The 26189-nt window shown below is 40.4% G+C and overlaps 2 protein-coding genes and 1 long non-coding RNA gene across 3 annotated transcripts in view; 2 read left to right on the top strand and 1 right to left on the bottom strand.

The window, feature by feature from the left end:
- KIZ (kizuna centrosomal protein) overlaps positions 1-26189 on the top strand; it is a 167404-nt gene that overhangs the window by 65718 nt on the left and 75497 nt on the right. The gene's annotated exons all lie outside the window — the stretch shown is intronic.
- Positions 2396-26189, top strand: part of XRN2 (5'-3' exoribonuclease 2) — a 68434-nt gene continuing 44640 nt past the window's right edge. The window contains exons 1-9 of the mRNA XM_083624303.1: positions 2396-2671; positions 17231-17358; positions 17437-17548; positions 20061-20172; positions 20965-21023; positions 23042-23131; positions 24294-24366; positions 25292-25342; positions 26011-26168. Coding sequence (XP_083480429.1) covers positions 2597-2671; positions 17231-17358; positions 17437-17548; positions 20061-20172; positions 20965-21023; positions 23042-23131; positions 24294-24366; positions 25292-25342; positions 26011-26168 — 858 coding nt within the window. The 5' untranslated portion in view covers positions 2396-2596. The remainder of the gene's footprint in view (positions 2672-17230; positions 17359-17436; positions 17549-20060; positions 20173-20964; positions 21024-23041; positions 23132-24293; positions 24367-25291; positions 25343-26010; positions 26169-26189) is intronic.
- LOC310767442 lies at positions 14192-20952 on the bottom strand. Its single transcript, XR_014550908.1, has 3 exons — positions 20190-20952; positions 19437-19543; positions 14192-14259 (listed from the first exon to the last, which is right to left on the bottom strand). It is a non-coding gene; the product is annotated as an uncharacterized lncRNA (long non-coding RNA).

The raw sequence follows: 26189 nt of genomic DNA, 5'->3' as shown, positions 1-26189 counted from the left end.
TTTATAGTGCACATTTCTTTCCTGCTTCTAGTCCTTGGAACAACCATAGTTCTGAAGACCTGCTGGATTTCTGCTTTGGCTTTTCTTTCCTCCAACCTCAATGTTGTTTTCTGCAAATGCTAAAAATACACAATAAGTAGCTGACACCCAAGCAGTCATTAAAAAAATTCATTGTATAGTTAACTTACCATGCAAAGGCCTACATATATACTCAGAAGTCTCCTTGTGTCAATGGGGCTTACGCCCAAGTTGGTATGTACTGGATTGCAGCCTTGGTTTTCTTGTGCAGAAGGATCAGATCTTAAATACAGGCAACCACTATGTGTAATGTTATTTTACCTTGTTCCTGACTAGATAACACCTCGCATTTTAGTATCAAATGCAAAATATGTCAAATTTGGAAGTATGAAGGAAGCAATAATTTAGTTCTTGGTATAAAAACTGATCACGAACAAATATGAGGCACTGACAGCCATTTCACATAATATATCTGAATCTATTTGAGCGTTGTTTTTAATTTTAAAAAGTCGTGAACTAAATAGATATGTTATTAACTGAGTTATAGCGCTTGGTATTGACATACCTAAATATTTAACAGATTTGGAACAAATGTGGAATTGATATTCCTTAAATGTATGGGTGAGGGACGCAGGTGGCACTGTGGGTTAAACCACAGAGCCTAGGACTTGCCGATAAGAAGGTCAGCGGTTCAAATCCCCGCGACAGGGTGAGCTCCTGTTGCTCGGTCCCTGCTCCTGCCAACCTAGCAGTTTGAAAGCACCTCAAAGTGCAAGTAGATAAATAGGTACTGCTCCAACGGGAAGGTAAACGGCGTTTCCATGCGCTGCTCTGGTTCGCCAGAAACGGCTTAGTCCTACTGGCCACATGACCAGTAAAGCGAGATGAGCGCTGCAACTCCAGAGGCGGCCACGACTGGACCTAATGGTCAGGGGTCCCTTTACCTTTAAATATGTGGGTATGCAAATTTTCACCTATTGGCTTCAATTTCCTTTTTGTACCAGCTAATGAAGCACAAAATATGGTCTGAAGCTCAACATCAAAAAAGCTAAGATCATGGCCACTGGTCCCATCACCTCCTGGCAAAAAGAAGGGGAAGAAATGGAGGCAGTGAGAGATTTTACTTTCATGGGCTCCATGATCACTGCAGATGGTGACAGCAGTCACGAAATTAAAAGACGCCTGCTTCTTGGGAGAAAAGCAATGACAAACCTAGACAGCATCTTAAAAAGCAGCGACAACACCTTGCCGACAAAGGTCCGTAAAGTTAAAGTTATGGTTTTCCCAGTAGTGATGTATGGAAGTGAAAGCTGATCGCTGAAGAATTGATGCTTTTGAGTTATGGTGCTGGAGGAGACTCTTGAGAGTCCCATGGACTGCAAGAAGATCAAACCTATCCATTCTGAAGGAAACCAGCCCTGAGTGCTCACTGGAAGGACAGATCGTGAAGCTGAGGCTCCAATACTTTGGCCACCTCATGAGAAGAGAAGAGTCCCTGGAAAAGACCCTGATGTTGGGAAAGATGGAGGGCACAAGGAAAAGGGGACGACAGAGGATGAGATGGTTGGGCAGTGTTCTCGAAGCCACAAACATGAGTCTGACCAAACTGCGGGAGGCAGTGGAAGACAGGAGTGCCTGGTGTGCTCTGGTCCATCGGGTCATGAAGAATCGGACACGACTAAACAGCAACAAATGGAATAACTTGATATTTTACCAAAGGCATCTATCATTTGCATCAACACAGGAATAATAGAACAGAACTGTAGAGTTGGAAGGGATTCTGAGGGTCATCTAGTCCAACCCCCTGCCATGAAGGTGTGGGGGGTCAAACCTTGGTGTTATCAGCACCACACTCTAACCAAGTGAGCTAGCCACAGGGAACAGTAATATGACGCTTAGAAATAAACAGAAGAATATCATCTGCAAATAAAACCAATATATATTCAGCTGAATTATAGATTGCTCCGTAGATCTCCCTGTGTTGTCCAATAGCACAAGCTAAAGGGTTCCAAGCAAATATTCAAAAGCAAGGGTGAATCATATACTGTAATACCTTAATCCATTTTATTAATTCCAACGGAAATCCGAATTTCTATAATGCAACTACCATATATCGTTTAGAAGCTGAAAAAACCTTTGATAAATTATATAATGTTCAAATTATAAACTGATTTTTTACATGTCTGTTAAGCCCACAACTATCCTGATATTGTTATACAAATGAATAGGAATGAACAGGAATTCCAGCTCCCCGCCTGCCCCTCTCCCTCCAGAGTCTCTCTCGCGGGGCTCCCGCGAAGCCGCGCGCCCAGAGAAAGCATTCCGGCGCCCGAGCCCTTCGAAGCGCGCATGCTCCCTTCGCTTTCTCCTTGTGCGCATGTTCCCGCCAGGTTCCAAGATGGAGGCGTCAAGCGAGGTCGCCGGTCACGTGGGCAGAAATTTAAAGGCGCCCCTCCCCCCCCCCGCATCACGGCCGCCCTGACCCGATGACCCGGAAGCGCTCCTCAGCCCGCGCCGGTTTCCTGCCTCTCGCTGCCTCGCGGTGCTGCCGGGCTGCGCGCCGCGCGAGAGGAGTCCGATGGGGGTTCCGGCTTTTTTCCGCTGGCTGAGCCGCAAGTACCCGGCCATCATCGTGTCCTGCGTCGAGGAGAAGGTGAGGCGGGCGGGCGGGGAGGGGCCCTGGCTGTGCGGCCTTGTCGGACCCGAGGCCCAGCCTGAGGGAGGCGGGGAGGGCCGGCGCCAGGGGCCGCGGAGCATCTGGCCAGCCCGCCTCCGCCGCCGCCTCCCCGCACGTCCCCTCGGGCTTCTCCCGGTCCGCGGCGCAGATGCTGAGAACTTAGCCCGGGAGCAGCCCCTTCGGCAGGGGGAGCGAGCTCGGGGGCGATGCGGCCCTTTTGAGCCTGAAGACGCGTCGTGCAAAGACGTTGCCTTCAAAACCGGGGTGGCTTTGCCCTAGAAGGGACGGGGGGAGGTGGCGGCCTCGATGGGGTTGCACTCCCGCTGGAGTAGCGGGTACGGAGCCTGTGAGTCTTCCGGGTCCTCGGCTGCTGCTTGAGGCCCAGGAGTGCCTTCCCTCAGCTTCTGCTGGCGGCCCACCTTCACCCCTATCTGGACAGGGATACTTAAATGCTGTCATCTGTGCCCTGGTAACCTCTAGGTTCGGTTACTTCAATGCCTTGTGGGGGGGGCTGCCTCTGAAGACTGGAAACTTCAGCTGGTGGGGAATTCAGCGGCCAGCTTGCTCGCTGGGGCAAGATGGTTCGAGCATATTACTGCAATCCTGGCCAACAAGCCTGTGTTGCTTTGAATGTTCCCCATGCACTGAATACATAAGTTTTTTTGGTTTTAATTTATGGTTTTTGTACCATACATGATCACCCCTGAGCACTCTCTCCCACTTTGTGGAGCCCAGTTGGCTCCTTGGTATACTCCAGAACTTAGGGCGAGGCGACAGGCTGGAAGGTTGCTTGAATGGGAGTGGAGGAAAACTCCGGTCAAATGCAATCGAAAACTGTGAGGGCTCATCATCAAGCATATCTAGTGGCACAGAAGGCAGCAAAAAAGGCATACTTTGCTGCCTCCATTACATCCTCATTGTGTCATCTGGCAGAGTTTTTCAGGTAGTTTGGGGCCTTTCACGGTCTGGCCTGAAGGGACTTGTTTGTGGAGCGCTTTGAGGAAAAAATCACTTTCTTTTACCAGGATCTTGACTCGTCTATCACAACAGATGAAGCACGATTCGTGTCCAGAGCAGTGTTCGAAATTAGCCAGGCACCAGGCACATTTTACACCTGACTATCTGCCACTTGTGACCAAGTGAAAATGGCGCCTGGCATCATCTCCATCTGGAAGTGTGTGCCTGGGGATCCTTGGATCTTGACTGTTTTCACACACTAAGACCACATTCTGTAGAATTCTCTCGCTTATATTTTATCTGCACTATCAGAATGAATTTCAAGAACCAAAATGCTTTTTCTGTGCAGCCTGAGTAGGAGCACTGAATGACATTATAGTTAATTGTTGTAGCTTGTCTTCACTTACCCCACCCCACTGCGCTGCTCACAGTTAGGAAGAATATACTTACGTTATGAATGGTCCTTGTCACCATTAAGAAAAAGAGGTAGGAATAGGCCAATATATATGTGAACTGTCCCTGAATCAAGTGACTTTTCTGCTTTAAGTTCTCAAAGTTCTTAACCTAGCTCAAGGTTGTCATCTGAACCAGCCAGATGTTTAACTGATAATCGATCACAGTCAGTTCATCATTTGAAAAAAAGACTTTAGAGCTGTCTTGCCCAAAAATGGCAACTGGATGTTCCATTTTGGTGACTGTGACCTTGGTTTAAGTAGCCATTTGGCACCTAGCTTATATACCTGAATTTCTAACACTGGTCCAGAGCATTGTCCAACAGGTAGATTGTGAGTTACCGGTAGATCACTGGATGTCTGTGGTAGATAGATGGTAGATCTCGTCAATAACAATGGGTAGATCACAGCCAGTATTTTTATAATGTGAGTAGATCACAGTCTCTTGGAAGTTGGATGTACCTGGTCTAGTCCTATTGTGTTGGATGAGTTTCTTTTTTTATATATATAAATTTTTATTAATTTTCCAACACAATAATACAATTTTATCCAAATTTTAACAAATTACTCTTTTTGGTCTTCCTTCAGTTTCTCTGGTAATCATCCGTATTTACTCTTCAATACGCATTCCTTTGATTGCATTGCCATTTGTCTTCCCTCCCTTTTCTATTTCTTTTGACAATACCTCTTAAACTTTTACAGTGCTTCTTGAAATCCCACTAGCGTTGTTTGCACCTCACATATATTTTTCAGATAATCTACAAATTTTCCCCAATCTTCGATGAACTTTTGGTTTCGAACATATCTTATTTTTCCAGTCAATTTATCCAGTTCCACATAGTCCGTTAGTTTCATTCTCCATTCTTGAATCGTCGGTATTTCCTCTTGTTTCCATTTCTGGGCCAGTAAAATTCTTGCTGCCGTAACTGCATACTGGAATAATTTACAGTCTTTTCTTCTTATTTCTTTTCCTGTAATCCCTAAAAGGAAAGCTTCTGGTTTCTTAACAAAAGTTTAACATCTTTTTCAATTCATTATATATTGCTTCCCAGAAACTCTTCACTTTCTTACATTCCCACCACATATGGTAAAACGTTCCCTCTTTTTCTTTACATTTCCAACACTTATTACATGTTTTATACATTTTTGCCAGTTTTACCGGTGTAATGTACCATCTATAAAACATTTTCATAACATTTTCCTTCAACCCCATGCATGCAGTAAATTTTAAATTTTCCTTCCATAATTTTTCCTAATCTTCAAGTTGAATATTATATCCAAAATCTTTGGCTCATTGTATCATTACCGATTTAACCTCTTCATCTTTCGTATACCATTCTAACAATATCTTATACATTTTGGACAAAATTTTATATTCATTATTTATTATCTCTGTTTGGAACTTTGAGTCTTTTTCTGCGTAACCACTTTCCTTTATATCTTTTTTAAGCATTTCATTTACCTGAAAATAATGCAACCAATCATACGCATAATCTTTAACTTGTTCATATGGTTTTAGTTTCCATTTTCCTCCTTCTTTAGTTATTAATTCTCCGTAGGTAGCCCATTTCCCTCTCATATTAATTTTCTTTACACACATAACCTCTAACGGAGATAGCCAATGTGGAACTCTTGGTTCCAGAAGGTTTTTATACCTGTCCCATACTTCTATTAATGAACTCCTGAGAATGTGGTTCCCAAATCCTTTATGGACTTTCTTCTTGTCACACCATAGGCAAGCGTGCCAACCAAATCTGTTATCGAAACCTTCTAAGTCCAATAATTCCATATTTTCTAGTTTAATCCATTCCTTTAACCAGCAAAGGCAAGCTGCTTCGTAATATAGTTTCATATCTGGCAGGGCGAAGCCTCCTCTTTCTTTCACATCTGCTAATAATTTATATTTTATTCTTGGCTTCTTGCCCTGCCAAATATACCTTGAAATCACTCTTTGCCAATCCTTAAAAATCCCTACCCTCTTAATAATGGGGATAGTCTGAAATAAAAATAACCTCTTTGGAAGCACGTTCATCTTTATCGTAGAAATTCTGCCCCAAAAGGACAGTTTCATTCTACCCCACACCTTCAGGTCATTCCTTATTCCTTTCCACACCTGTACATAATTATTCTGGAACAGGTCGATATTTTTAGGGGTTAACCAAATTCCTAAGTATTTTACTTTCTTCACCACCTCTATCTCTGTCTGTTGTTGCATTATTTCTATCTTATTATACTCCATATTTTTCACCATTATTTTAGTTTTTTTCTTATTCAATCTAAACCCGGCCACATTTCCAAATTGTTCAATCTCCTCCAATACTTCTTTAACACTTTCCCTTGGTTCTTCCATCGTTATAACCAGATCATCGACAAAGGCTTTAACTTTATATTCATTCAGACCTACTGTCACCCCTTTGATTAGTCTATTTTGTCTGATCACATTTAACAAGACCTCCAGGACCGTTATAAATAACAATGGCGAGAGCGGACAACCCTGTCTTGTTCCTTTAGATATTTTTATATCTTCCGTAACAACATTGTTAACTATCAATTTAGCTCTCTGCTCTGTATATATTGCCTTGATTCCATTGAAAAACTCTTTTCCCACTTCCATATACTCTAGATTTTTCAGCATAAATTCCCATACAATATTATCAAAGGCCTTTTCAGCATCCACAAACATTAATATCGCTTGTTTCTCATTCCTGGCAGTCAAATATTCCAAAATATTAATTATATTCCTTACATTGTCTTTCATTTGCCTGCCTGGCAGAAACCCTGTTTGGTCTTTGTGGATAATATTTGTCAAAATCTTTTTCAATCTCTTCGCCAAAATTCCTGCAAATATTTTGTAATCCGTATTCAATAAAGAGATAGGCCTGTAATTTTTAACTTGTGTTAAATCCGAATCTTGTTTCGGAATCAGAGTAATAAATGCTTCCTTCCACATTTCTGGGATCTCTCTTACTTTTAAAATATTATTCATAACTTCTTTCAATGGAAACAACAAAACATTTCTCATTTCTTTATAATATCCTGATGTAAATCCATCTGGTCCCGGGGCCTTTCCCCTCTTCAATTCTTTTATGACCTCTTTGATCTCTTCAACTTCTATTGGAGTGTTCAGCTGGTCTTTTTGTTCTGTCGGGATCTTCTGCACCTTTTTATCTTTTAAAAATCTTTCTATTTTCTTTATGTTATTCCTCTCTTTATTTTTATATAATTGCCTATAAAAGTCCAAGAATCCTTTTCTAATTTCTTTTGGATTAACTGTCTCTTCCCCATCCACCATAATTTTGTTAATTGTATTCTGTTCTTTTTTTAATTTGCCACGCAAGCAATTTCCCTGATTTGTTAGTGAACTCAAAGTTTTTCTGTCGTAGCCTCTTTATATTCCATTCTACTTCTTTATTTATTATCATTGCAAATTGGGTTTGTAGAGTCTTAATTTCTTGTTTGATTTTTATGTTATTTGGTTTTTTAATTAATTTCTGCTCATTGTCCATAATCTGCTTTAAGATTTCTTTTTTCCCTTTTTCCCTGTGTTTATTCTTCAATGAGTTCTGTTGTATAAAAAATCCTCTCATAACTGCTTTGCTTGCGTCCCAAACGATGTTCATCTTTGTACCTTTGTTGGTGTTATCCAAAAAATATTCCGATAATTTCTTTTGTGCTTTTTCTATAATCTTCTGGTCATCCAACAAGTAGTCGTTGATTCTCCATCTGAAAGTTCTTTCTTCAAAGCCTTTTAGTTCTAGTTTTATTGGGTTATGATCTGAAATTACTTTAGGCTGTATTTCTATTTGCTGAATTCTTGGAGTCAATTCATTCGAGACCCATATTTGGTCGATTCTTGACATTGACTGATTTGGCTCTGAGTAGTAAGTAAATTGCTTCCCTAATGGGTGTCTAAGTCTCCAGATATCAATCAAGTTACAATTCTTAGTCATTGAAAAAAAGTCCTCGGTAGTTTTCCTTCTTTATTTGATCCTTCTCTTAATCTGTCCATTTCCAATGAAACCACTCCATTCATATCTCCCATTATTATAATTTTCTGATCCATATATTCAAATGGTTTTCCTTCCAAAGCTTTATAAAAATCAGTCTTATTTCCATTAGGTGCATAGATCTCGACAATTATTAGGTTTTCGCCTTGCCATTTGATCTGAACTGCTATAATTCTTCCATCTTCATCTTTGAAAATTTGTTGGGATTCAATTTTGTTTTTGATATATAACACAACCCCCCTTTTTTTCTCTTTGTCCGAAGATATAAATTCATTCCCTAGTCTTTTATTAATCAAGATTTTTCTATGCCGCCTTGCCACATGTGTTTCCTGTAGGCATATGATGTTCAAGTTTTTCTTTCTTAAGCATTGTTCAATTTTATTTCGTTTCCTTTTATCGTTCATTCCATTAATATTCCAATTCCATAATTTTAGAGCCATGTTGAAATCCAATTAAATAAATTTACTTTAATTTGATTATAACCTATCTTCTTCTTCTTCTTCTTCTTCTTCAGACCTCTTTCCTTGGTCTTCTTCCTCTTCTGCCGATTCTGACTCGTCCTTGGATCCTGCTCCCCCTCCTGCGCCTTTAACTTCTTCTTCTTCCGCTTGCAATTCCTTATATCTTCTCGTAAATTTCCCTATTTCTTCTGGGCTTGTCAACCTGCGTTTCTTAGTTTTATAGAAAAAAGAAATTCCTTCTGGAAATTCCCATCTGAAATCAATCTTGTTTTTCTTCAGAATCTGTACCAGTGGCTTGTATGGATCTCTTCGTTTCAACAGCCTTATCGGTATATCTTTAAAGATGATTATGTAATTTCCGTCTATGTATAGTCTTTTCTCTCTATTCTTCTGTAATATCAAATTTCTCATCTCTCGATCTTTAAACGTAATTAAACAATCACCTGGAAATTTCCTTGCCTTTGTTGTTCTTACTCTCATCCTGAATGCATTTTGTACTGTTTTTGCAACTTCCTCTACTGATAACTCCAGCCACTGCGCAATTTCTGCTATCAATCTCTCTTTAATGTTTTCATTCTGTATTTCCGGTACTGATCTCAGCCTCAGGTTGACTTCCCTCTGTCTCAGTTCATTCATAGCAATTGCATCTTTAATTTCCTCCTGAGATTTATTTATTTCTATCATCTCCACCTTCAACCTTTCTTCCTCTCGCTTCACTTCCCTCATCTCCGATTTTGTCTTTTTCAACCCCTCTTCTACTGATTGTGTTCTTTTGGAAACCTATTTTATTTGCCCTTTCAATTCAATTAACTGTCTCATCAATTTTTTTGTCCATTTCCCCAGCTTTATTGTCTACTTGTTCCATTTTGTTATCCACTTGTTCTAATTTTGTTTCCAAATTCTTTTGACTTTGTTTGATTTCTGCAAACATTTTCAATATTTCTGCTCTAAAATCTGATTCTTGCTTGGATGCTCTCCTATCTGTTGGTGCCCCCCCTTCCGCCCCTCTCTTTTGTTGATGTGCCATTTCCAAAAAATATCCTTTAATACTTCCCCACCTGTTCAAATCACGGCAATATACCCAATTTACAAATTTAAATTCAAAGAAATAACAAAAATATAGAGTCAAAATCTTTTTGCAAATAAAAGTATCTTAGAAATCCAAAAATAGAGGTTAAACAAAAATACTTGATCCCTCTATAATTTGGGGGAAATAAAGGGCTCGCCACAACCACATCCACAGTTGAAAACAATCTTCTTGCCCCCAATTGGGCTAATCCTTAATTGGGTTCTTCCTTCTGTCTTTATACTTGTAATCCAAATGGAATATTATAATTAATCCAAATAAAATTTAAATCCAATAGAGTCCAGATAAAATTTAAATCCAAAAAAAAAGTTTAAATCCAAACAAAATTTAGATCTGATAAAGTTGAAGTCCAAAAAACCAAAATTTATTAAAATAAATGAGGAACTTAATTCCAAATTCAAATTATGTTGTAATCCAGTTGAGATTAAATACTCCTTCCACGATATCAATAGGGAGAGCCAGTTAAGAATTAATTTTAATGTCTAAATTTCTTTTAATCACCCAAAAGGTTGATAATATAATGGTAATAAATGTCTGCAGTTGATAACCAAAAATATCCAGAAAGGAAAGATCCACAAAAAAGGCAGTATGGAGCAGGAGAGGAGCCAAGGTCACTTCAGAAAATTTTCCACTGGCTTAAAAAGGATCACAGAAAAACAAGTTGTACTGACTTATTCCGTCCACTAGGGAGTTGATGGCCAAATTTAAGAAAAAATATAAATTAAAAATCCCAAATAACCAAGTTCCGGCTGTTATTTTGATGTCCAAATTTTAGGTCCAATTAATAAAGAAAGTGAGAAAGAGAAAAAACAAAAGGGGTATGTTAAATCCTGCACGTTGCAACTGTAGCCTTTTCAGATTGCGCTTCTCTATTACTGACAATGGAGTCAGAGACCGCCTGATTCTCTATCCTTTGTCTTTAAAAGCGAAGGTGGAAAGACAAAGAACTTTACTCTTTAAATGTCCTCCGTTCCATCAAAGATCTCTATTCGCCACCATAATTAAATTCTGTTCCCCTTTTAATCCAATTACTTTTTTGACTTCTTCAAACTCCCACAAAGTTACTTTTAACTTCTTTATTTTGTTTCTAAAAGTTACGGGGAAACGGAAACAATAGCCACTAGTGGAAACTTACTTTCGTTTTCCAGCTCTGCATAAGTTGCTGCGTCAAAGCTGATTCCAGATGACAGCTGAACTCGAAAAAGAAATCCTTATTAATCCGGAGCCTTCCTTAGTTCCACATCTTGCAATTTATACTTTAAATTGGGTCCAAATTTCTTAGTTTTGAGAGCGGAGCGCTGTTCTTCGCAAGCTCGGGGCTTCGCTATTCGGATGCAGCAATGGCTTCCTGATAGCCCGCTAACCCGTTCCGCTGTACTCTTCGCCCTTTTGGGGGTTACCTGATGGCCGGACGGGCAGTTTTAGGGCACTGCCGAGAACCTGATGCCCTGGGCACCCTCCAGAGGCTTAATAGGGGGCTACTGTGCCCTGTAGCTCCCCTTTTCCATCCGAAATAGCTGGGATTCTTCGCTCCGAAAAATCCCTCGCTTGCGGCAAGATCGCGCGCCACCGGAAGTCTCAGTGTTGGATGAGTTTCATTTGGTAAGACTTGAGGACATGGACAAGCTGACAGGTGAAAATGTTTCATTTAGTCAGGCCTTTGAGTATTCTGTGGTCCTTTACATGTTTGTGGGAGGGGGTTATTGGGTTTATAAATGTATTTTGTGTTCTAATTTTATATTTTTATGTTGTTACTGCTCTATGATCTTTGTATAAAGGATGGTATACAGATTTAATTAACAACAACAATAGCCCTGAGCCTAGGGTCCCAGGTTTTAGCAGTAGCCAGAAGTGCATTAGCACATTCAAAACTAGTGCATCAGCTGCATCCATCTCTGGAGCTGTCTGTTCACATGGCCAGATTGCTCACTGGATCCAGTTAATTAATTTAATTTATAAATTTCTATACAGCTTTATATTTTTAAGAAAAATCTCAAAGCGGTTCACAGCATATTAAACATCAATAAAACAATCCAGAATCAAACATTTCTGAAGAAAATAAAATATAAAGTACACACTCAAAGCAACATAATCAACAGGAAACCAAAATACCACCTCAGAGATTTCAAAATAAAACACTACAAAGGTGGCCAACTACAGAATACATATTTAACACAAAGTAAGTTAACAAAAAACAAACAATCTTAAACATTAAAAAAGTTGCTAAGTGAAGTCAATTATAAAATGCACATTTAAAACAGCATAATTAACAAGAGAATAAAATATTACAATAAGCATGACATGGCTGTTTGACAGGCACAAAAAGATGGGGCAAAAGAATCCAATAATTAGGATTTGTTGTCAGGCATAGCGATGTCCCTCCGGTCTCACCAGGATCTTCTTTAGTAGACCTGGGTGAGTCTGGGCTCCGCCTCCTAAGCCAGGTGGGAGTGGCCTTCATGACTCACAGCCAGGCAATGTTACAGGGAGAATGGAAATTCCTTGATAGACCAGCTTACTGGCTTTCTATCTATTTCTGGGCACAAATCAAAAGTGCTGGTTATGACCCACAAAGCCCTATGTGGTTTGGGTTCAGGCTATCTGAAGGATGATATCTTCCTATATGAGCCTGCTAAGACTTTGACGTCTTTAGGGGAGGTCTTTCTCTTGGTCCCACCACCTCCACAGACACGATTGAGGAGGATCAAAGAGAGAATCTTCCTTTTGCTGGCAGGCAAGTGCTCCCCCCACCTTTGGCCACTAACAGGCTATTGTGGCAGGGTCTTCTGAGGGTGGATGTTGTACTTGCCAGCCAGCTGGCACATACGGTGGCAATTTTATTCTCAAGTTGTGCAGCAGTGCCAGCCAACTGACTCGTACTGTGGCACGCACCTAGATGGTGGAGATGTCAGTTGCATTACCTGCAACAAGACATCTCAAATTGGTTGCAAGCAAACCATCCCCAGTTGCGAAATGTGCCTGGCGACCAGGAAATTCTGAACCCTACTTATTTGTGTGTTGCATTTGTGTGCGTACATGCACACTCTTAAATGGTTTTAAGTGTTTTCAGCACTGTTTTTAATAGGATTACTTATTTTACTTTTTAAAATGTTTATATTGCATGGCTTTAGTTGTATCTGTTTTAATTTTTGCTATAAGCCAATTTGCATCATGCATTGGGAGAAAGGTGGGATATAAATAGAGTAATCAATACATCTTGTACTTTGCTCTCTGGAGAACTTGAGACTGGAGCTATGTTGGTCTTAGTAACTTTAATCTTTTGCTTAGAGTTTCTAACTTTTCCTTGCTGATTTCCCCCCCCCCTGCTGTTCTGTTGAGTTCTTTGCTGAAAGCAGTTTGAGTGTCTTTGCCATGCTGGATTTATGCCAGAACATGATTAGTATCTATCAGCTATAATGATGTGTGTCCCACATGTGGTGAATAACTTTGTGGTCCTAGGCAGTGTCTGAAACTCTCCATGTGCTAGGTGCATTTTGCAACTTGGCATGGTCCAGTTGTGACCAGTTTTAGATCTATGGAGGCGATGTATGGTGCCTAAGACTCAAGAGTAAAACACCTGCCTCCCATGTGCCGCAGTGTGAATCACCTGGGTAGTGTGAGAGTAAAAATGCCGCCCTGCGCAACTTACAAGTATAATTGCTTCCACTGAGTGAAACTGCCCCTGCCTGTGCCACAGCACAAGTAAAAATGGTGCTGCAGGTGGTGCAAGACTCAAAGTGCCGCCCTGCCTGACCCACAGGTAAAATTGCTGATGCTGAATGAAACTGCCCCACACGCTGCATCATAAGTCACCTGGGTAGTGCTGTGGGCAGCACATCACTCAAAATGCTATCCCGTGTGACTCCACGATTTCTGCTCTCATCCTGAAGCAAAGTTCTTAACCCAAGGTATTATTTCTGGGTTAGTGGAGTCTATAACCTGAAGCGTATGTAACCCGAGGTACCACTGTACATACATTGGAATAGGTCTTAGTGTTTTCTGTTGCATTATTTCCAATAAATGCATATGGGATTGCAATCCTTGAGAGATGAAAGACTTACAAAATGACAGGTAGTTGCTTATCTGCTTTATAAAATTGCAGGACATTCTGCAAACATAAACTATATTGTTGTTTTTCTTCGTACTATATATTATTGCCTCTGCCCCCTGCAAAGTGTTTTATTTTTAAGAACAATTCCTCTTGCTTGTGAAAAGTTTCCAGTTGCATGATTTGACAGAGTTCTTCTACAAGGACTTGCAAATGTTCAAGAAAATGGCCAGAGTTTAATATCTGGTATAATTTTATTTGCTAGCTAACTTTTAAGGTTGTTCTGTTCTTGATCAAGTATTTAGTTCCTGCACATTCTGTTTGTTGCTTATTGCAGATGTAATAGCAGTAATTTAAGATGCACGTAAGCTCCTTTGGGGAAAATGTGAGCATTTGGGATTCTGAACAAAGTCTGGAGGAAACTGATTTGTGGTGGGAGTCTTAAGCAATAAGTAATAAATGTTAAAGTCGCTAAGCAATAAGTAGCAGATATCCAGGTTGCTAAGGCTGAGTCATGTGCAGAAGAATGGGAACAGCTTCCAGTGTGAATCCCTAGGAGAGAAGAACAAAGGTCTGAACACCTAAATAGCCATTGCATAGCTGAGAGTTAGAAGAAGAACTTAAAGAGGCATTACCTTACCCAGAGCTTGGCTCTCTAGCATTGCTAAGTGGCTAAGATACACCCTCTGCCAGATGTCTCCAGAAGAGCTTCAGGGCCTTGGATGGCTGCAGGCATAATACGTCTGTAGATCTGGGTTTTCACCTTAAGAATCTGATCCCACGGTTTCAAGTGAATAGTTGACTTTTTGGTGGGGGTGGGGTGTTCCAGTGATCGAGTGTCTGCTTTGCATATGAAAGATCCCAGATTCAGCCTCCAGCACAGGGGTTGGCAAGGTTTACCTGGTTTAGCGCAGCGTACGGGGACTCGCCAAGTGGGCAGCTCAGTTTGGGGGCAGCTCATGGGCCGGTTAAACGACCCCCGTGGGCTGCTTGTGGTCCATGGGCCTTAGGTTGCCAACCCCTGCTCTAGCATCTTCAAGTAGAGTTGAGAAATACTCCTGTCTGAATTCCTGGTTACTGCTAGTCATTATTTACAACACCACTCTCACTATCACACCACCATCCTTTTGCTCAGAAGAGAGACCTTAAATCGGGAGTGTCCTACCACATACATGGGACAATGACATTTTGGGACAGCCTTATAGTTGTCATGGTGGCCATGAAGTCTTGCAGCACCCCAGTTGAAGTGAGCTTGGCATAAATATTGAGATCCCCCAATGCTGCTGTTCTGGGATTCTCAAAACCAAATCCAAGACCATCTTCATCAACATATGTAGTGAAATAATAGAATTGTAGAGTTGGAAGGGATCCCTGAGGGTCATCAAGTCCACCCCCTGCAATGCAGGAATCTCAACTAAAGCATACATGGCAGAAAGCCATCCAAACTCTGCTTTAGAACCTCCAAGGAAGGAGAGTCCACCACCACTATTGGGAGTCTGTTCCACTGTCAAACAGCTCTTACTGTCTGAAAGTTATTCCTGAGGTTTTAGTCAGAATCTACTTCCTTGTAACTTGAAGCCATTTGTTAGAGTCCTATCCACCGGAGCAGGAGAAAACAAGCTTGAGAGTTTTAAATTGTAGGGGCAAGCAGAATGTGATGTTTGAATGGCTCTCTAAACTATGCCTGTAGTGTTCCTTTACAATCTGATCATAGCATATGTGCTCAGTTTCATAGAAATGGTAGAGGGAGTCTATCCTAATACTCAGTTGGCCTGGGATTCCGCATTATGACATGAGGGCTTTGCTTACACTCAGTTATGTCCTCTTAACTCAACTCCCACAGCACAATCCCCGGAAGACTTTTTACACCTTCAGCCTTTTAAAATATTGCCTACATTTAAATTGGCCTCTGGCAAATTGGCGTTCTTGACAAGAACAGTTGTCTATGCTTAGTTGCATAGATAGTGAAATTTGATTTAGGTGCCTGGGCACCGGGATCCTTGGATCTTGACTGTTTTCACACACTAAGACCACATTCTGTAGAATTCTCTCGCTTATATTTTATCTGCACTATCAGAATGAATTTCAAGAACCAAAATGCTTTTTCTGTGCAGCCTGAGCAGGAGCACTGAATGACATTATAGTTAATTGTTGTAGCTTGTCTTCACTTACCCCACCCCACTGCGCTGCTCACAGTTAGGAAGAATATACTTATGTTATGAATGGTCCTTGTCACCATTAAGAAAAAGAGGTAGGAATAGGCCAATATATATGTGAACTGTCCCTGAATCAAGTGACTTTTCTTCTTTAAGTTCTCAAATTTCTTAACCTTTTTTTTTGTTTAATTTATTATAACATATAAAACGCTTACATTTACATTTACACAATACATATATGCAATACACTACCTTATTTTCATAGCATAAAACATACCTACAATACTCTGTATAATACCTACTTATACTATACATATTAACATACCTACACACCTACCCCACACAGACACCCACCAAGTGACTTGACTTCCAGCCATTCTTGTTACGCTACTTTATTTTTCCAACTAGCTTAAACACATTTCATTGTTTCTTTGATCTCTTCTTCTATCTTAACTTTACTCTCCTTTCACTCTAATCATTTTCTGGATTCACTCAGTATCTGTCAAAAATTCTACTTTTTCCATATAGATTTTGATGTATTCCTTAAAGATAGCCCACTCCTTATTCACTTTTTGTAGCATATCTCCTCTTATCCTCCCTGTTAATTCGGCAGTATGGAAGTATTTCATCATTTTAGATAGCCAGCCTGTTTTAGTTGGGATGCTGCTGCTTTTCCAATTTTTGGCAATTAATAACCTTGCCGCCGTAGTCGCATACATAAATAGTGGTCTGACCGTTCTTTTTATTTCCTCTGACATGATACCTAGGAGAAAGGATTCTGGTTTTTCCCCCAAATGATAATTTAAACATCTTTTTCAATTCGTTATAAATATTTTCCCAGAATCGCACTATCTCTTTGCACTCCCACCAGATGTGTAGAAAGGTTCCTGCCCCGTTTTTGCATCTCCAACAGATATCACTACAGTTTTTATACATTTTTGCCAGTCTAACCGGACTTCAAAGTTCTTAACCTAGCTCAAGGTTGTCATCTGAACCAGCCAGATGTTTAACTGATAATCGACCACAGTGACTTCATCATTTGAAAAATAAGACTTTAGAGCCATCTTGCAAAAAATTGGATATTAGACATTCTATTTTTGTGACTGTAACCTTGGTTTAAGGAGCCATTTTGCACCTAGCTTATGTATCTGAGTTTCTAACACTGGCTTAAAGTCCTTGTAAGAGAGGAGTAAGAGAGAAAAGATTCCCATAGGCATGTGGTGAGATAGCTTAGCTACCTTTCATAAATCATAGCCTGCCTCTCGAATTTCCTTTCCATTTCCACCATGTTTCCTTGATTGTGTTTTTCTTTCAGATTTGAATGTGATGCATGCATCTAAAAATCTTTTGCTATTCATTGTTTGCAGCCTAAAGAATGTAATGGTATCAAAATTCCCATTGACTCCAGCAAACCAAACCCCAATGAAGTGGAATTTGATAATCTGTATTTGGATATGAATGGCATCATCCACCCTTGTACACATCCTGAGGACAAGTGAGTCACATTTGTACATTAAATAGGTAGCTTGTATTAAACATTGTTTGGATATTAACACAATGTCTTACATTGCAGACCAGCACCCAAAAATGAAGATGAAATGATGGTGGCCATATTTGAGTATATTGACAGGCTTTTTAATATTGTGAGACCGAGGCGGCTTCTCTACATGGCAATAGATGGAGTGGTAAGTACTTAAGTGGTTGCCATTGATGTATTTGGGTCAGGGTTGATAAAAATTGTGTCTGAATCGTTTGAAGTGCTATTTTCTGCTGTAGTTTAATTTCCACTTTATTTACAATGCTGTTGGACACAATGACTAAATTCCATTCCTGCATCTGTTTTCCAGTTGGTGAACAGAGTCAAAATTAAAGTAACTGCATTTATATATGAGATGATTTTATTTTTAACACTTTGTGAGTGTGAACATTACTTATGCCACCTAAGATAGATTGTGAATGGTGGCTTCATTTAAGGTTCATTAAGGAAGCTGCTCTGGCGGGAAGGTAAAAGGTGTTTCCGTGCGCTGCTCTGGTTCGCCAGAAGTGGTTTAGTCATGCTGGCCACATGACCCGGAAGCTGTACGCTGGCTCCCTCGGCCAATAAAGCGAGATGAGCGTCCCAACCCCAGAGTCGGTCACGACTGGATCTAATGGTCAGGGGTCCCTTTACCTTTAAGGAAGCCACTGGTATGTGATCTCAGTTTGTTGATCTTCTTATAGCCCATCCCAGTGCTTGTCAGTGCTTAGTGTTGTGGCACACATGCACAGTCTAGAAAGGTATTGCAGGGTAAGATGAGTTTATCAACTCCCCTTCAATTTCTCTCTGAGTGCAGTCTGAACTCAAGAGTGGTATTCTTCAGGGAGGTCCTTTTAGAATGATGTATAACCTTATTGTTCAAGAAGAACTCCTTTTTATTTCTTAATCTTGTCTTTGCATTTATTTTGGCCTTAATCCTAACCCCTGAGTGACAGCCACAGGGCACGATGGAACGGCACAGCCAGAGCTATAGCTATAGCACTGGCACTCACACCAGGTCTCAGGCTGGTACTGCAAAGGGTCATAGATCAGACCTGTCACTGTCACATGATAGCAGCTGGGTCTGCACAGGTTCTAGCCAATCCTGTGCTGGCCCAGCCTTGCCCCTCCCTGCCTCCATTTTGGGGTTTCCCTTGGCTACTGCTGGTGGGAATGCAACTGGCAGCAACTTCCATCCCTGTTTGCATCGCACTTTGTCAGCAGAACTCCACCATTGACAGGGTGATACTTCTGCTCCATTCAGACGCATAGCTGTCAACTTTTCCCGTTTATTGCGAGGAATCCTATTCGGAATAAGGGAATTTCCCTCTAAAAAAGGGAAAAGTTGACAGCTATGTTCAGACGTGCTCCAGAAATGGTAGTAGATCAGGGGTTGGGATTGTTCTGCTTAAAATGATAATGTGTTATACCCACTATCAGTTTGCATTGCATATACACATCTGAACTAGAATACATTAATTTGTAAAATTATAAGCCTTGTGTTTTTTATTGCAAAACTGAAACAACCCCAAACACCTATTTTCATGTTCACAAGTTACTAACGATATCTCAGTGCAGGGTCCCTTAACTGATAAGGATTAATGAATGAAAAGTATATTTACTCAGGGGCTATTCCAGATTGTTTTAACAACCACTTTAATCAGTTTAGCTGTAGACAGTGGCGTGGCGTGGGGGGTGCAGGGGGGGCTGGCCGCACCGGGCGCAACATCTGGGGGGGGGGCTGCACTCGCAGCTCTCTGCCCCCTGCTAAAATCCACGGGTTAGGGGGCACAAATTACTTGCCTTGCCCCGGGTGCTGACAACCCACGCTACGCCACTGGCTGTAGACAACAGCTTGTGAAACTGTTCTTGCACACAGGATGTTTTAGCTAACTTCCATTAACTGTTACTGGTCAGGAAGCCTTCTTGTTCTGAGATCAGTTCGAGAATGATGAAGCACTAATTTTCCAAAGTCGGATCCAGTCATCTGTCCTGGATTTAGTAATGTGTTTCGGGTTAGTTTTTAAAAACATGATTAATTAGTTTCTGTCACATACCAGTCTTTCCAGCTGGTAGACAAAGGGGAGAAGGCAAAAATGTCCCTGCCTATCCCAAAGCTTCCTTTGCTGTTGCTGTCTCCCTCCACCACTGCTACCAGACTCCACTGCAGTAAGAAAGAACAGGCAACTGTATATAGCACAACAGTAAAAAAAACAGTGTTAACTGCATCATAACAACATATATAAAGTAGCAATTGTCAGCAAGAAGGTTGATTACATTCCACAGGCTTTCACCTTGCACTAAAATGAAGCCAATGTGAGGACAAAGAAATGTTGCAGCTGCTGCAGGATATGTGGCAAAAAAATGAGGCACAGCTGTATTACTGAACTGGAAGCATATTTAATTGTTGTAAAGTTTCTCATGGGTAATGGAAATCGCCCCATAAAATAATAAACGCAATTGCAGTTTCTTTTTTGAACGTTGGCTTAAGCTCTTGAGTATGTATTTTAAAACATAAATGGAAAAAATATTGCTACCAGCAGATAAGGCTTCCTCAATTGCATATGTAAAGTAAGTAAGCTCTCGTTACGTGAATCATTCTAAGGTTCTCATATTTAATACAGTATAGAAATTAAGTATAAAGGGTGAAATGATTAGTCATGGTAATTCTATTCTTCTAGGCTCCCCGTGCAAAAATGAACCAGCAAAGATCTAGAAGATTTAGAGCATCAAAGGAAGGAGTGGAGACTGCAGAAGAGAAGCAGAGAATCAGACAAGAAATTTTAGAGAAAGGTATATAGATTTGTTACCTATTCAGTTTAGTTCAGTAACAGGTAACTTGAAGAAGAGTGGCATCTTCTGAAGTATTTCTCTTGCGACAGGCTCCATATCACAGATATCATGTGACTGGCCTAGAGAAAAGACTGACATGCACTTAGTTTTTTATTAAATTTTGCATTAGCAGTTGTTTGTGTTCTGTGATTTCTTGGGAGTGTAGGAAAGCTGTGCAATATGGAATTCAGCACAGAATTCAGGTTCCTAAAAATCTTAAGCATATTTAAATCCACATTTCTAACCCTTATTTTTACCATTTATTAAATTTCTATACCACCCTTCATCTGAGGATCAGTGGGAGGTTTACAATAGTTGTACAGATGTGCTTGAAATTGTATTAGCAATGCATTGTAAAAATTGAAGAGTTGCTGAATTAAAATTACCATTAGTAGAGAATAGAGCTACAATGGTCTGCATCACCTTGTAGCTAGAAGGAGCTTAATAAAGTATGCAAAATAAAAAGTCAAGCAAATTTGCATGATTTTGTTATTGATCACTCATAATTTATACTTATAACAATACAAATGCATCCCTATGCAAACTGATCTGAAAGCTCCACTAAGAGCCATGGGACTTGTGCCTGAGTTTATACATATGTATAAAATTGTGGTTTTGATCACAACTAGTTGTGATTCCCATAACTGAGTGAAATGAGATATTACATGTTCAAAATAACAGAGGGAGTATGTCTGTCCCCCTCCCTCCTGCAGTTATCTGTCTCAAACTAGTTAAATTATGTTGCTTTTAAAGGTGGCTATCTTCCTCCAGAAGAAATAAAAGAAAGATTTGATAGCAATTGCATTACCCCAGTAAGTATTCTTATAATTCTAATTTGGGAGTTTTCACAGTACTGATCATGGTATTGTTGTGTGATTCTTGGCTAATTTCTGACTGGCTGTAGGTTTCTTCCCTCCTCCTATCTTCAGAATAGCTGTGTAAGGATAGACTAGGATCCAACAGCTTTTTCTGTATGAAACAATACTGTTTGATGGCATTCACAGAGGAAGAATATTCTTCTCTTTGGCATCTCCTGCTGCCAAACAATGCTGCATTGTAAGAATGGTGAGGAGAAACTGAAAGGCAGCAACAAAGATGGGGTGCTTTTTCAAATTCATGGTTTTTTTCCATGTGGAAAAATCTAAATTTGTTGGCGTATTAAGAATTGCCCTGCCAATGTCAGCACAGGTTTGGGAAGCTGTGACATACAGGGAGTTTCGGCAGTTCTATAGGGTAATCTGTTGGTGATACTGCAGGTCAAAGAGAGAGCCGGCACCATGTTTTGGCATTTGCCTAACAAGCAAGCTGTAGAGATGGAGGCATGGGCATGCATGCAAGATTTGCCTTGAAATGGTTTGGTATTTGAAGAGGGTTTTTAAATGTGTTCAACTGAACAAACTTAAACCCTCCTGTAAGTGGGAACCTTCTTTTACCAGATAGCTTTTTCTAAGTGCATTCTATCAAACATGCTTAAGAATCTTCTTCAAGCCTTTGTGCTAGTTGTGCAGAACTTTGCATTACAGTTCTTATGTTCCGTTAGATGCTGGAACATGACTTTAGGGTTATTTGGATTTCTAGCCAGAAACTTCCCATACAAAAAACCTTGGGCTACAACAGAGTTATCTATTCCAGCCCTAATCCAGTGTTTAGTTTCATGCAGAAACCTTGTGTGAAGGTGTGTTCAGCACAGAAATCCTCATAGGCTTAAGAAAAATAAACCTTTTTTCACTAAGCAAGACCTGAGTGATGAAGAGCTCATTATGTGATGGATTTGGTGTAAGGGTTTCAAGTTTGGTTTCCTAGTAAACTTCAAACATAAAATGTTAACCTAATCATTAGCCAAGTTGTATGTTTCTGAACTCTTTGCTTCCTAGTGGAAAAAATGTAAAATATAAATGAGGCATGGGGAATTTCCTGTTGAGGAGAGTGTTCTCCGCACCGCAGTGCTTCATCTCTCGAGGGCTGTCTGCAGTGGGCAGGACCAGAGCCAGTATAAATATAAAAGGGGGGTTTTTCCCTTTTCTAGTTCTGACACATTTTTTCTCTCCCTTCCTCTACATTCAGAGGGCTGCTGGGGACACTTTTATCTTGCCAAGGGGTTTGAACTGGTGACCAGGAGGTTCCCCACATATATAAATGCAGATGCAGATTGTAGTTGTGTAATAATAATATTTTTAAAAAATAAAAATACTGTGTTGTAAATTTTGTGGCTGTTCTTGAGGTTAATCACTTAGTCTTGAAATTCTTTGCCTGTAAAATTGTAGTACAGTGGTACCTTGGTTGTCGAACTTAATCCGTTCCGGGAGTCCGTTCAACTCCCAGAACCATTTGAAAACCAAGGTGTGACTTCCAGTTGGCTGTAGGAGCTTTCTGCACTCCATTGGAAGCTGCGTCGGATGTTTGGCTTCTGAAAAATGTTCCCAAACCGGAACACTCACTTCCGGGTTTGTGGCGTTTGGGAGCCGATTTGTTCGGGAGCCAAGCCGTTTGACAACCAAGGTACCACTGTACTAATTGGAAGACTATGACTAGGCATTAGTATGCCTCTCCTGATGCATTTTAGGGCTTGAGCTGTGTTAATGCAGCTGTGGATTTATACTTGTTTAGGCATGGCACTCTCTATATGGTTCAAGGAGTGTAGTAATTGGGGGCAACTGGCTCTGCCCCCAAGCTTTCATTTTGCTTCATTTGCTTGCCCCTTCAATTGTTGGACTTTTGTGCTCTGCTTTTTTATTTTAAAAAAAGTAAGATGGCTCACATCTGCGATCTGCCCATCACAATCTAAATTTTGTATTATTATCCCGTTTTGTATTATTTCCCTGTTCTTTAGGGGACTGAGTTTATGGACAATCTTGCTAAATGCCTTCGCTATTATATTGCTGATCGTTTAAACAATGATCCAGGATGGAAAAACTTGGCAGTAAGTTTCACACCCATATTGTTCAATAAATGGAACTTGTACTATTCTTGACTGATGCAAATGAGTTCCAGAAGATAGTTGTTTTAATTGAAGAAGATAAACCAACAGTTTAACATCCAGGTATAGTTTAGGCATTCCCAAGGTGTTTAGCTGTTTTATCTCAGATGTGGAAATTTTGAAAACCCATCATTAGATCACTTCCTCATTTAGCAGTTATAGACTAAGATCCATAGTTACTTTTGGAGTGTGTGAGCCCAGTGGCATTTTGACCCCACCTGTACCATATCAACTTTGAAACACACTTGGCTTAAAAAGTAGCTTTTCATGTGTGGTGTGGCAAGGCAAGATGCGGGGGGTGGGGGGCATGTGCCCGAATATACCTGTGTGCCGTAAGAGGGTCTGGTGTGCCTTGAAAAATTCACTACTAAGAACATAAGAGCCTGACTGGACCAGGCCAAAGCTCTGTCTAGTTCTCTCAGTGACTAGCAGACTCCTATGGGAATCCTGCAAGCAGGACCTGAGCACAGCAGCACTCTCCACACTTGCAAGTCCCAGCTACTGCTATTCAGAGGCATAGAGTCTCCAACCATGGAGGTCGTGTATAGTCCTCATGGCTAGTAGACAAATTCATGGAGGAAAAGGCTAATAGCCTCTTAAAGCCATCCAAGTTAGTGACCTTCACTACATCTTGTGGAGCGAACTCCATAGTTGAACTTTTGGATGTTTGATACCAATAAAAGGTTTGATGATTATGATGATAGTTGAACTGTGTGCTATGTGAAGAGGCCCTCTATTGCCTTGAAGCGGGAAGGTTCCATGTGCTGGTGCCTCTGCCCCTCATACAGCCTGCTGTATAGCTGATAGGCATGGTAGGATCACCTGGAAAGGCTTTCTGCCTGGGAAAAATGGGGAGCAGGAGGCATTATTATCCAGACCATCTCATAGTTGTAAGGAGGATGTGTGAATGTTGTTTTGAAGAGTGATGTGTAACTTTGTGCATGAGTGCAATGCGCTTCCAGTTTTGATTTATTTTTTTAAATGTCCTAGGTCTTCAGGAACACTGTGCCAAATAACACAAATTAGTAGTAATTTTAATGGTGTTGCAAAGTATTGAGTGTTTCACTCTGCTTTTTATGTTTCCTCTTTGTGGTGATGTTTGTAGGTTATTTTATCTGATGCTAGTGCTCCGGGTGAAGGTGAACACAAAATCATGGATTACATACGAAGGCAAAGAGGTATTTTTTGCGGTTTCTACAGTGAAAGTTCTATCTACTGATATTAGTAAAAGTGGGCTGTTCAATGTGAATAGATCTACTTTTTCTGAATATTTTTATGCAAAAGTGCATAAGCAAAACAGATGTGAAAAAAGGTGTTTAGAACAGTAAAGAGGGGGGGTTTTTTTGATGAATCATAAATACTATAGCAGTTTTAGAACATTAGATACAGTACAGTATTAGAATTAAAAACATAGAGCAACTTGGACTGATATATTGACCTTTAAAATGGGAAGGAAGGATTGAGTGAGGAAGACTGGCAAAGAGAACACCAGGGCCTGTTCCAGCTGGGCTTTGGGCTTAATCTTCATGAATTTGGAATCTGATTAAATGGCAAACAATCATTAAATATCCTGGAAGCTACAGGTATTCATATTATCTTGTAAACCGCCCTGAGATCTTTAGATGAAGGGCGGTACAGTCGTACCTTGGCTCTTGAAGAGAATGCATTCCGGGAGTCCCTTTGATTCCTGGAACCATTCGAAAACCAAGGTGTGGCTTCTGATTGGCTGCAGGAGCATCCTGAAGCCAATCGGAAGCCGTACCGAACGTTTGGCTTCCAAAAATCATTAGAAAACCAGAACAGTCACTTCTCGGTTTCGATTGTTTGGGACCAAGGCGTTTGAGATCCAAGGTACGACTATAAATAGTATTCTGGTGAAAACGCCACTAGGTCTGCCAGTTTTATCAACTTTCTACTTCTGTATTGCCTTTCTGACCTCTTGACTGTCTATTGTGCTTTTGCAATTTATTTATTTATTTTATACACTACCCTTTCCTGCCAAAAGAGCCAAGGGCAGCATATGTAATTTTATTCAGCCTTAGAGGTCAGCAATGAGTCTTCAGTAATTAAATGTATCTAACATTTCTTTCTTTTTTGCTTTAGCTCAACCGAATCATGATCCAAACACTCATCACTGTTTGTGTGGTGCTGATGGTAAGTCCATTTCTTAGTTTGCTTCCATTAGTAATTATTCTAGCAGTTAAGTAGAGAATGATTTGTATGGGTCAGTACTGTGTATACTGAGTAAATCACATTTGTAAAATGTGGTAATGCCATCTTGGGGTCTACAGTTATATTTTGGAGGTTACTAAGGTTGTTAAAAAACTTATGTCTACATAATTAACATATTTGTAATTGCTTAGAGCTTTTATTTACAATTAGTTGATTGGCATCTGTCTGTTTTGGAAGACAATGGAGGAGTACACCTTTGGGTGTGAAGTCAAACTGTTGGAAGGTTACAGCGTCTGCTGTGGATCTAGAGACCAATACAGGAGAGACATGTTTTATTGCATCTGGGGCAGAAGAAACCATCCAGTTGTGGTGCTGCAGATGCACCAAGACATTTCTTCTGTCTGCGCTCCTCGCAGCAATCATTTCTCCTCTGGGCACTGGTGTAGATACATGACCTGACTGTTTTCAGGTACTGCGGTCATCTGTAGCGGATTCTCACATGGTGTGGTTGATATTGCCAAGCAGCATACATATTCTGTTATGAAAAATAATAATGTTATACTGCTAATTGACATACTTTGTTTTGTTTGGAGGATCATCTGCATTGGCCATTATTGTAGTTATTGATTTTTGCTTTATTTGTTTTATAGCTGACCTAATTATGTTGGGATTGGCTACACATGAACCAAACTTTACTATAATTAGAGAAGAATTTAAGCCTAATAAACCAAAGCCATGTGCTCTTTGCAACCAGTTTGGACATGAAGTTAAGGACTGTCAGGGTCTGCCAAAAGAAAAACAAGGGGAGGTAGGTTGAACAGTCTGCTCA

This window comes from Podarcis filfolensis (genome assembly GCF_964270895.1).
Source record: "Podarcis filfolensis genome assembly, chromosome: 7".
Lineage (NCBI taxonomy): Eukaryota > Metazoa > Chordata > Lepidosauria > Squamata > Lacertidae > Podarcis > Podarcis filfolensis.
The sequence above is the reverse complement of the archived record's forward strand: the minus strand, read 5'-3'. Positions and strand labels throughout refer to the sequence as shown.